At 41.1% G+C, this 12611-nt stretch overlaps 1 protein-coding gene across 4 annotated transcripts; it reads left to right on the forward strand.

Moving 5' to 3' along the window:
- The first annotated feature begins 5424 nt into the window (after positions 1-5424).
- On the forward strand, positions 5425-11230 carry fam219ab (family with sequence similarity 219 member Ab). 4 transcript variants are annotated; one of them, XM_070904759.1, is made up of 6 exons: positions 5425-5502; positions 6737-6836; positions 8695-8800; positions 9410-9490; positions 9587-9641; positions 11072-11230. In XM_070904759.1, exons 1-6 carry the CDS (start codon positions 5425-5427, stop codon positions 11228-11230), a joined length of 579 nt encoding a protein of 192 aa, XP_070760860.1. The 4 variants fall into 4 exon arrangements, with proteins under 4 accessions (XP_070760860.1, XP_070760861.1, XP_070760862.1 ...); XM_070904760.1 differs by having other exon boundaries at positions 6737-6793; positions 8703-8800; XM_070904761.1 differs by having other exon boundaries at positions 5425-5451.
- The last annotated feature ends 1381 nt before the right edge of the window (positions 11231-12611 follow it).

Here is a 12611-nt window from a genome sequence, read left to right on the forward strand (position 1 = left end):
CCTTTGAACATTAAAATGAAGGTAATTAATTCTATCCACATTTTTGTTTATAGTGGACCACCAAAACAGGGATGACTCAAACCCTGCGGCGACTTGGTCAATCAATTTATATTCATCAGGTACACCTCTGGGGACTCCAATTGCATCTATGTAGGTCGGGGAGTTCTGATATAAGTCAAATAATAGTTACAGCCGCTCGAGTACTACAACCTAGTCTCCATAGTGGAGTCTTTTTGGAAGGTTTTGTCAGTTGAGGTCTGTCCAGTCTCTGGTAGGTTCTCATCTCCAGTGTTGTAGTCATTGTCAGTCAGTGAGGTTCCTAAGTCAGTCCGAACCTCAGTCAGTGTTCTCTCTGTAGGGTCTTGAGTCAGTGCACAGTGCGTCTTATGGATCCAGTTGCTTAGTCTGTCTTCAGACAACCATACTTTCACACAATGTGATGTAGCCTCTGCTACTTTGTACGGTCCCTTCCACCTGGGGGAGGACCAATTGAGCTTGCTGACTTTCCTTAGGACCCAGCTTCCCACTTCAACAGGAGATGTGTCGTGGTCCTGTTCTTTGGTGAGTATTTCCGTGACCTGTTGAGAGATGCTCATCACAGTGTTGTTCAGTTGTTTAATATACTCACTCAGATCTTCATACTGTAATAATAATAATGTCTGTTGGTGCAGTAGTAAATGGACAGGACATTTTCCTTCCTGTCAAAATCTCATGTGGGCTGACATTCATTGTTGCATTTGGAGTGGATCTCAGGTTAAATAGCACTATAGGGAGGGCTTCGATCCAGGTTAGTTTTGTGTCTGCGCAGACTTTAGCCAATCCTTCTTTGATAGTACGATTTGCCCTTTCTACTAGTCCCTGAGATGCTGGATGGTAAACTGCACCGAACTTATCCTAACTCCTCATTGGAGAAATGAGTGCCGTTGTCAGATCTTATTACTTCTGGTACTCCGAATCTGGGAATAATTTCCCTTGTTAGCCATTTTATGACTTTTTTTTGATGTCCTCTGCACTTGACTATGGCTACTTGTTGTGGCTCTAATAATGCATAGTAAAGGTCGAGTAATTGGTTCAAATGTTTAACAGGGGTGCCAGATGAGGTCACAAAACCTTTCCTTCTCCAGTGACACATGCTTGCACTTGCACTGCATAGGCTGAGTCAGTATAGATAGTCGCAATTTTGTCTTTTACTAGTTTACATGCTTCAGTAATAGCCACCAATTCTGCCATTTGTGCTGATGCAGATTGAGGTATTATGTGCGCTTGTCTTGTCTCTAGGCCAGTGTGTGTTTCTTCTACCACAGCACATACGTTAAGAAGTTGTTGTAGACCTTGGATCCTATGTGCTGATAGTGTAAATGCATTGGAGTCAAGAAATGCTTTTACTCCATGAGTAGTATGTACAATGGTTTGGTTGCTCATTGTAATGTGGGAGGTCTTTTGTATCGCTTTGCCTATAGCTGCTACATGTTTTACACACGTAGGATGTCCTATTTCTACATTGTCCAATTTTGAGCTGTAGTACATCAACACTTTTCTGTCTGTTGTACTCCTACTCCCCCCCTTTTGAAAAAGAACGGTTGACAAAGCCGTTCTTTTCATTAACATCCAGATGAAACGGTTCACAGTAGTTGGGAGTATGTAGGTTGCATGCTGTAGATAGTGCTATTTTAACGTTAACGGAGCTGTTTGCAGCAGGCCATTCCTTATGACCACTAAAGGGCCCATCATAGGAGGTGAGCTCTGGGCTGCATGTGTTGTGTCAGACTGTGTCAGTGGCCTCTGATGTTGGAGGGCCTCCCTCATAGCTCGTGCTTCGGCGTAGGGAGGAGGGGGAGCTGTGGGAGTTTGGTCAAGCGCCGTCTTATCTTTCTGTTCAGGTTGCTGTGTCTCTGGAGGAGTCAAGGTCTTAACTGGCATTTGATATATGGATTGCACAGAGGACGGTGATTTGGATGGAGAATTTAACTTCTCCCAAAAAACATTGGCAATCTGCCAAAAACCTTTCTACCTTTTTTACTACTTGTCCTGCTTTCCCTTTCTGTATTCTTCCTACCTCTTGTACCGTTACTGTGCTCTGCTCTAGACTTCCTGTAGCTTGCTTCATGAACACATCAAAATCGTTCAATTTTGGTGGAACGCTTTCACAACCTCCAAATATCCCTTTGTCCTGCACTTCCCCCGTCCAATCTTCAAACCTTTCTAATCCCTTCTTTGTTTCATATTATGGAACTTTCTTCTGCCATCTCACTATTGTTTCAACTAACACCGACCCCAAAGAGCCGGATTTACAATCCTGCCACTTACCCACAGCTTTCTGCGACATTTTTAAACACTATTACACATGTTATTCAGAGAGGGTGAGTGGCACAGTGCCCGAGTGAGGACCCGATCAAGAAGCTTCTACACAGAGTCTATTACTCTGTGCGCTTGATCATTGAGGGTTTTCCCAGTCTATTCACTCGTTTTAAATCACCACCTTCTGTAACACCTTAACTAAAATATCCTTTATGCTATTCCAATCTCCCATGCACACAACTACTTGAGATCTGTGTTAGTGCAGGAATTTCCGAGCAGTCTGTACTGTCCGATACACTGACACATGCACAGTAAAAATATCAATCAAGTAGGAAACCACCCCACATTTGTATGAAAAACAACAAACTTATCCCTGTGTCCTCATAAAGATTGTATCTTTACAATTATACCGGGAATTTATTTATTTATTTATTTTTTATTTTTTATGATGTCTAATGAATGACAAAATTCTAATCACACTCTTCAGAACAGGACCCCTATGGAGTCACAAACCCTCATCACAATTACACGCACACAGACACACAGTCATTAAATCAATTTTTACAACAGTGCAGCTCTGATATCTAAATCATTATAATTCCATATAGTTTAGTCAGTATGAATGTTTATTCTGTCAACAGAGGTCTAATTATAGCATGAAACAAGCTGAAATAATGATGGTGATAGGAAAAGCATCAGTATGCATGGCACGGAAAAAGAACAATGAAACACAGTGAGTGGGTCTAAGATGCAGGAGAGAAACTGAACTTAATATTTTCTTTTTTTTTTTCACAAAATTCTGGTGCCTCACGAAAGACCAGTGTCTCACATTTCCCAAACTATTAAACAGGGACCTCCAGATATGCTGCCATAGTCAGATCCAATGAATATGCATGACCAGAAATATGGACCTCTGTTTGCATTTAGCAGACTAAAACACAATGACCTGCTTGACCCTGCTCACATCTCATTGTCATTCATCCTCCATCTATCCTGTGTCCCTCCTCTCCTGTAGAATTAGACTGCCACCTGCTGGCTCAACCTTTAATGTGTGCTGCCTCGAGTTGTAACCACCAGGTGTTTGTGGTGACTGCTGCTGTTATTGTGCAGCAGAGCATGCTATTGCTGCTCTCTGCTGGTGTTTCCAGGTAAGGACAATGTGCAGTCAGACGTGTCAGTGACTTTGAATGAGTCACAACGTCGCGGATATTCTTCTGGCAGGCCATCATTAGCCAGAGGTTATGTTGTTTTCTCGAGAATGTATAATTAATGTGCTCCATGACGGTCATCTGATTTTCTTTTTAATTCAGTGTTTGTTTAAAGCTGTATGATGAGAGCAGCTGTTCATTCTTCTTGCCAAAATGTATGGTCATCCAATAATAGTTAGGGGCACATTGTACATAACTATGATTTGAAATGGAAGGTTTAATTGGTTTTGTAATTAATTTACAGCTATACAACTATAATATAGAGGGTAATGGAATGGACAGAATAATGCAATATATCTGCAATAAATCCTATTTTTTTTCAATGTACTTTACATATAGTTTTAATGCTTTGTATTATTATAAGCTTTTTTACATAAAATCTAAATCTGCACAATAGCTTAAATAAATGTAGCGGAGTAAAAAGTATTTCCTTCTGAAATGTTGTGAAGTACGAAGTAGCGTAAAATGGATGCACTCAAGTAAAGAACCATATCTGAAAATTGTACTTAGTTAGCTTCTTAGTTACATTCCACCTCTGCTACTCTATTTTGGATTGTATTATGTTGTGAGGTGTTTCTGTTATTGTGCCGATTCCCTTCCATTTTTAAAGATTTTGTGCCAAAATTGGTCCTTCAAAGGTATCAATTGCAAGGTCACAAAATGTGGATATAAACATTCATACTGTACCTCTGAGTTTGTTGTATTTGTTTATTGTTTTTAAACCCACTTACATATCCCAGCAAGAGTCTTGTATCTTGTTCATAGCCAGTGATGGAAGAAGACTGAGACTCTCTACAAAAGTAAAATAAAGCATTTAAAGGTTGTAGCTAGTTGAGTTGCTTGTTGGGTAGTTTAATTTATAATAATACCTCATATTTTATTAGCTGGCCATGTGGTTTTAGTTTCCCTCTGAAATGTAGTGAAGTAGAATTGTAAGATATAGTCAAGTAAAGTATAGGTACCTAGAAATTGTATTTAATTGTACAAAATGTCCTTGTATAAATATACTTAGTTACTTTTCACCACTGTTCATAGCAAACAGGATGCTGTGGCAGAAAGCTATCATGCTTGATTGAACAAAGTGATCCTAATTGTTCAGTAGGAATCAAAAGATATTCAACCTCAATAATATACTGTAACATATACCGTATTTGTTAGACATGTGTTTTGTCCCTGATCAACTCATTTCTGGCAAAATAATTAATTGGTTCCAAGCTGTTTGTTTGATTGAGTAATTTATTCCATTTTAATTAAAACTGTTGATTGACTTTCCGAATGATGGGCTTTTAAGTGGTCTGCCTCTGGTCTTTCTAGTATTTTTTGTAAAAAGGGAATGTCTTGAGTATTCACTGGTCTGCAAGGTTTCAACTGGAGTTAAAACAGTAAACATTGCATTTCAGGCCAAGAGTGCCAGAACAGAAAGGATGTTACAATGGAGATGGCTAATCCTCTGACTTCATTTTTTCACTAAAATGTGATTTGAGACTCATCTGTTACTCCAGAGTGTCATAAGAGAAAGAAAAAAACAAATAAGAGAAACAAAAATTGCCTAACATAAATAGTCATATTGATATTATAGTGGCCCCCTCGCGTCATATCTTCAAATTAAATTACAACGACATTCATCTATTGCTCACTTTGTTGGGGACCACCTTCCTCCTATTCAAAAGGCCCCTTCTGGGTCCCCGGACCCTAGCTTGGGATACCCTACCCGGAAGTGGGTGGTGGAGTCACAGTCACCCAACTGGTCACACCACCGTCGACATACTGCCTGCTGGGATGAAGCTCGCCGCCGGAGAACTACAGCGATTGTTACAAATCTGAGATCGCTCACAACCTCGGCGATAACTCGTCGAAGCGACCAGTTATAGCAACAGTTAGTTTCCAGGAGAAGGGAGGAAAGAGGCGCGCTGCCAAAATGATGGAAGAAATAGATAGATTTCAAGTGCCGAGTGCCGTGCAGGAGGCGGAGATGCAGGCTGAGATGCAGCCGCTGGTAAGTCACATTTGTCATCTGTGTTGGAGTGTTTCGGTCTTGTTTCCTAAATCAAAATGTCATTATTATGCCAGGATGTTTGGTGTATGAGGCCTGGCGTTCATAATGTTATGCTTTGGGATCCCGGCAGATCCATCACCTGCCATGCGTAATATTGGCTGATGTAGGCTACCAATAGAGCATTTTCAGCAAGTTTTCCCACCACCACCACAGTAAAATGTTAAAACGACAGCGTAACGTGTCTGTATGGTAATTGATTAGCTCATAGACTGGCGTTTTGGTTGTGTAACGCAAGCAGCGTCCGGTCTGCTGCGTAGTGAGCAGCAGCATCCGTCATGTCTGGCGAAAACAAGCATCCCATCCCAACACTGCTGCTACATCCTCAGCATCCATGCAGCAAGTTGCTCCGGCCTCGACGCCGCTTGCGTCGCCTTGACGTGATTGGCGAGCGGTGTTAAGTCGCAAGTGTGTGTTTGTATGCGGCGTTAAACCTTTGGATAAATCTTTTGAGTCAAAAATAATAATTGTAAATGATTGTTGGCGGTGCGCTCCGTGGCCTGTAGCGGGGCCCTGGGTTACTGCAGCCTTGCAGGGCGGCCTCTGCTGCCCACGGCCGGGGCCGCTAGAGAGCCAGACCAGACCCAAAGCAGTCTGACCTGCTGTCTCCCGGGCGTCCCCACACCTGCATTCATCCCCGTTCCTCGTGTGGCCACTGATTGAGGTCTTTTTTTCCTCCTTACCTTTGCCCTGTGGATATAAGATGTGAATTTTTAGGAATGTTTTCCAAACTGGGATCCAGGGACTTCCAGGAGTCCTCCGAAAGGGCCCCAGAGCAACCTGAACAAATCAAGGGTCACTTTAAGTTCAATATTTTGCATTCACTTAAAATGTGTTTAAATGACAGAGTGTAGACCTAATAGCTCTTTTAACTCACGATTTCAATCTGTACCTTATCATTTGGAGGTAACTATGACAAAACCTAGTTTGCCTTTAAAGGTTTACGTTCCCAGTTCTTGAGTAGTATGTGTATGTAGGTCTAAATATTGGCGCTCATTAGATAGAGAGGGACTCTTCCTCACATGTTTTATCTATTTATGAATTGTTTTATTCACATTGTCTGGGCATAGTAGGCTCTATTATGCATTACAAAAAGACATTAATTATTCATTGAGGCCTCAGTAATGCACATTTCTGCTCATCTTTCTGTCCACGCCATCTCCCTATTTGTCTCCAGGACCCGGCCTCTTCCACGGCCTCAGAGGCAGACTCAGACCCCAGAGAGGGGGAACCTGTCACTATCAACTACAAGCCCTCACCCCTGCAGATGAAAATAGGTGAGTAAGAGCTACAGTATTTGTAGACAAGAGAGAGGTATCATAGGACTCTGTATACAGACTGTGCAGCAGCTGTGCTGGGGCATTTTGTTTCCTATAGGGTGATGGCATCTGAACAATGATATCACAAGGCAAACCAAGAATGTAGTGATATGTTGTGGTTTAATCATCCATGTTATGCTGCTAAATCATCATCAGCCATCCATTTTAGGGATGCAACTAAAGATTAACTAAAGATTATCAATGAATCTGTCAGTTACTTCTTTTAGATCCACAAATCATTTGGTCTATGTCACAAAATGGTGAAAAATGCATTTTTTTCTGAACAGCAGTCCCCTGCCCCTTAAAGTTTCAAATTTATGCCCATATAAAACAGGGGGGAAAGCAATAAATCCTCTGGAGCTGGAACTGGAACTAGCAGAGGTTTCTCCTTTTTGCTTGAAAAGTAACTTAAACAATGAATTGATTTTGTTGTTGTTGATTATTTTTAATCAACTAATCGATATAGACTAATTGTTTAAGTTTTAATCCCTTTTATTAGTTGGCTTTTGGATGTATAGAATATTTGCCACCCTAACCTGATTTATGTTTGGGAATCTGAGTCTCTTGTGTTTATGAAAAGCCACAGTGCTTGAAGGCTCATTTCAGTACCTTGGACAGAGTCCAGTGGCGAAGCAGCAGCGCCTCTTTATTTTCTTTTACTCCGACTGTAACACTTTCTTAACCAAAGCCTTTAATAACCAAGAACATTTAAAACGATGTCACTATTCACTGGCAGAATTGTATGAAAAAGGTCAGTTTTAAATTATAACTCCAGCATCCACATGAGCAGCAAGTGTCAGCCACTGTAGGAGTTCATTTCATTTACATATTAGGCTGCAGTTGTGCTTCATTATATTCTGTTTAATCTCACTGGTGGTTCAGAGTCATTTTATGACATGTAAACACTGTCATAAGAATCCTGTCTATAGAATACAATCTGAGCATATTCTTTAATTATGCCTGCTTGTCAAACTCACTTTGCCTTTGTGACTTTGAGATGGAAAAGGCTTTAATCTACATTTGATGGCCTTTTAAAACTCTTTCCTAGATTCAAAACGTAATGCCATCAACCTGTGGCACAAATTAGATACAACATTTTCTAGTGTCACCAATGTATTATATTTTAGTTCATCGCTGGCTCAGACTACACTAGCAGCATTTGTTTAGTCATTTGTTATCTAATCAGTGACAAGAATCAAACAAGGGAGAAAAGGGAGGCGACAGCATTTGATGTCACATGAGGAGTCTGTTGTTTCTGAATGTATTGTCTCATGCTTTTAGGATTTGGTATTATATTGTATTGCATAAATTAAACAACCTCCTCCAACCGCACTGATCATCACTTCCTGGTCAGCTGACCACTGAAGAAATCCTCTCCAGTGAACAGAAAATTAGCTGCCCTGATGTCACATACTGTGCTGCAAAGACTATATTTCTAATAGTTTATACTTCAAGTAGAATTAAACTTTGCGTGATCATCACACTTCCTGATGAGCGTAAATTATACTGATTTCATCTTGTCAAATCTGGGCAACCTTTTTTAAGTAAATTTGACAACCTGTGTTGTTACAATCCATTGTGAAAATGACATACAACAGAAAGTTGGGAAATGATGTCTCTTCTGTCAGCAATGCCAGGCTTCACATCAGCAGATTCCAAAAGTTCCCTGGTTTATATATGAATCTTATATAAGAAAATTGCAACATTTAATTCAAGGTGTCTCGTGAGTCTTACAAGTAGATGACACTAACATTAGTTCAACCTTAATCCATCACTTTTTTGTGTGTGTGTGTGTGTGTGTGTGTTTCTTGTGCAGAAAAACAGAGAGAGCTAGCTAGGAAGGGCTCATTGAAGAACGGCAACACTGTAGGAAGTCCAGTCAACCAGCAGCCCAAGAAGAACAACGTCATGGCCAGAACGCGGTAAGAAGTGAGCGGCTTAGTGGAGAAAAACGACACAGAGACTTCCATCTCTAATGGTCTAATTAAAATGTCTTTTGTTTTAGTGATAAAGTCAATGTAAGTTCTTATTCTGGTGCAGTATATATAATAATGTAGTTTTAAGAAAGCCCCCTGAAAAATACAACTTAAAATTAAGTCTCTCGCATTTGTTTCACACACAGTTTGACGCGATAAAAACTGTCCACTAATCCCATTCGATTTACCTCATAGTGTACTGTATGCGGATTTCACGTGTAAGATCAGAAACCCGTTTTTGACAAGATGGATTTTATTCTCATGTCCATGATCTGACAGTGGGGCTGGCAAGAGAATAGTTTTATTGATTTTGAGTTTGTAAGATGTCTGAGTTAGAAATTAGACCTCTTTCATGCTTCTGATGTTACTGTAGTTCAGCTGTGATGTTGCCTCCAGGCCCGCCTTCTTTTTCTTTCAACATCTCTGCCAGTCATGTTCTTAATCACCTCTTCCTGTTTGTGGATCCAGTTTTCCCTCCTCCTCCTCCTCTTCCTCCCCCCTCCCTGTCATATTCTGTTACACCCTCTGATTCTCCTCTCTGTTCCCTCCCCTCAGGTTGGTAGTGCCCAATAAAGGCTATTCCTCTTTAGACCAGAGCCCAGATGAGAAGCCTTTGGTGGCCCTAGACACAGACAGGTGAACACGAACACACACATGAACACACTTCTTGCCACATAAACACCATAAACACACGAATAATAAGCTAACTTGTGTTTTTTTTGTTTGTTTCAGTGATGATGATTTCGACATGTCTAGATACTCATCGTCGGGATACTCCTCTGCTGAGGTGAGATACATGACATTTTATTCTCTCACTCCCTCGTCTTCTTCCCTCCATTTTCCACAATTGAGGCCAAGAGTCAGGTCTTTATAAGCTAGTCTAGAGGCAAACCCATTTATATCCATCCTGCTCATCCATGTTAATTCTGTAGGCGTGTGCACTCGCTACAAGTGCATCATTGCATTGCAGACACACCTGCACACAAATGTGTATGAGACACAAAGCGGGAAGCAAATGAAATGTCATCTCTGGGTGTCTGCTCCTGAAAATCCTGTTTTCAACGCTGCTGCCAATATGAGTGCAAATCACAGACACATCATCATATTCAGTCCCCAGAGAAATCCTCGTTCCCACCCTCTACATCCATTTTCCGCTTCTGACAAGTCCAGGCACGTGGATTTATTGTGGATATATACCACCATGTTGCCAGAAATAATGAGCTAATATACAGTACATGTTGTAACTCAGTTTAGCCATTGTCTCTTCTTTCTTAGTGCTAGCTAACAAGAGCAAGTTGTGAGCAAGTAAATACACCATGGCAACAGTATGATTGTACTGTAGCTTAAAAAAGTGGTGAATGTGGTTGTTGTTTCTGCAGTCCAGTCCAGAATACAGTTTATCTACAGTAGACTAGACAGTTATGCTGGGATTTTGATGAAGACATTGCTTCTGTTTTGCATGCAAACAAAGGCATTGTTTTTTAAAGACAAATCACACCAGGACAGTAGTCATCACGTTCATGACAAAGCTCCAAGTAATGAGCCTTACAGCCATCTGTGAATGTGCCTTAACTCAGTTTGCCATGGTTACCACTGTACATTTTACCCAGTCTAAATCACGAGCTCAAAAATCTGGAGATTTGTAAATTGTACGTTGTCTAAATCTGATAAATCAGAGGAAAGATGCGTTTGTTGGCACAAGTGACACATGGAAGTTTTATTGCTACGTTTCATCCATTATTGACTGCTAGCTCACCAGGCTAATTCAACGCATTAGCTACACGCTGTATCTTTAGCTATTCCCACTGGGCATTGTGTATCTACATTGCAAAACGTGACAGACATGGAAGCAGATGATCAGCACAGAGAAATCCGTTTGAAAATAAGCAAACCTGAAACCTAACAAAGCCCAAAGCTTTATGCAACAACATGTCTTGACCCGTCGGGTTCGGGTCTGGTACGAGAAGGCAGATTAAGTAGCTAATGGTGGACTGATTACCTTACATACTGATGACCTACTTTACTTTGAAATCAGTTGTTGAGGGAGTAACAGGGAGTTAAATTGCATATATAACGTTCAGATTTGTTTGCAGAATCATATCTTTTCCTCGTGGCCCAGTAGCAAATGCTCTGTAGCCCGGTCCTGGTACGCAGCCCTGGGGTTGCGAAACGCTACTCCAACCCATCAGCCTTCTCTGTCTGTCCTCCCTCCTCCAGCAAATCAATCAGGATCTGAACATCCAGTTGCTGAAAGATGGTTACCGCCTAGACGAGATCCCAGACGACGAGGACCTGGATCTGATCCCGCCCAAATCAGTCAACCCCACCTGCATGTGCTGCCAGGCAACCTCCTCCACCACCTGTCAAATACAGTAACCCTGCCCCTCTGACCTTCTGCCCCTTCCCTTTTCCACACAATATAACCCCCAATCTTCATCTGCTGTGAGTTTACTTCGCCGCCAGAGTGGCAACAGTGAAGCATTGGTAGAGTATTGTAATGACAGTTATATGCTATGATGATAATGACAATGAGAAATAATCAAATTAACATATAGAAGGTTTGGTTTGAAATCTAGGAGAGGGAACACATATGAAGATATTCAATATGTATTTAAAATATGAGTAAAAGTGGTGGTTTCCTCCTATGGTAGGACGTGCACTTGTGTTTAAGAGCCCTTCTCCTGGTGAACATGATGTAACATAACACATTGATATTAGTAGACAGAAAACAAAAGGTCAGTTGATGCTGTAAAGTGGTTTCCATTTCCCCGAAGAATAAGAAACATTATCATAACTGCTGACTCAACTGCTCTGCTTACCTGAATTCTGGGTTGCATTTTTGCATTTTTCTAGTTTCCTTTTTATTTAAATGCTCACTTTTTTTAAACCTGAGGGATTAATATGATTGTATGTGTTGACATGGAGATATTTTACAAGTGTGAACTGCGGTCTTGGTACCCCAAATAGAGGACGTCTGGTACTGTATTCATTGTATTGTACAGGGTTGTTATGTAGCACAGGCCAGGTCATTGCACTCACTCACACCACCTTCAATACGTTTGCTTTCTCTGCCCTACTGGCTTGAGATGTGTCAGTACAGAGTTTAGGGATGATTGTATGAACATGAATGACTGAGGAACAAACTGCATGAAGAGCCCTGGACTGAATAATTGAATAGAAAAATAGCCTGTTGCACATTTGATTTTTGCCCCATTTCTATTGTGCAATCTCATGCTGCTGCTGTGGCACTAGCTTGACTTGTATTGTTTTAAATTTGCACTTTTTTTTCCCAGGGGGCCATATCTGTGTAGTCTTTCCTGCATAGCAGTGACAGTGTCTTATCTGAAATGAACTGTGTCAAAAGGGAAGATTACATATCGTTGCACTGACCCTCTAACATATGACGCTCATATGATTCACATATTATCAAGGCCAAAGGGATGGTGGGGGACCTGTAGATAGATTTTTCAGCACACACTGTTGTGTTAACCCCCCCCATCTTCTCTCAGTGTCACAGAATCTGACGATCACTGGACACTTCCTCCTTCCCATTTCTCTTTTTCTTTTCACCCCACAGAGCATCAAGGGAGAACACAGATTCAGACTCCAGAAAGAAAGACAAGTTACCCTTTCTCATCTTTTACACACACACACACACACACACACACACACACACACACACACCTATGCATGCATGCATACATACAATGACAACATAAAGAGTGAGTGAGGTGGCACCCATTTGACTCTATTGACT

Source organism: Enoplosus armatus, chromosome 4, assembly GCF_043641665.1.
Source record: "Enoplosus armatus isolate fEnoArm2 chromosome 4, fEnoArm2.hap1, whole genome shotgun sequence".
In the NCBI taxonomy this organism is placed as follows: Eukaryota; Metazoa; Chordata; class Actinopteri; order Centrarchiformes; family Enoplosidae; genus Enoplosus; species Enoplosus armatus.

Excerpts from the sequence above, each read along its gene's own strand:
- fam219ab (XM_070904759.1), top strand. The coding sequence starts at position 5,425 with ATGATGGAAGAAATAGATAGATTTCAAGTGCCGAGTGCCGTGCAGGAG. Across the intron at positions 6,837-8,694 it reads ACCCCTGCAGATGAAAATAG|AAAAACAGAGAGAGCTAGCT; the intron begins GTGAGTAAGAGC and ends TTTCTTGTGCAG. Across the intron at positions 8,801-9,409 it reads AACGTCATGGCCAGAACGCG|GTTGGTAGTGCCCAATAAAG; the intron begins GTAAGAAGTGAG and ends CCCTCCCCTCAG.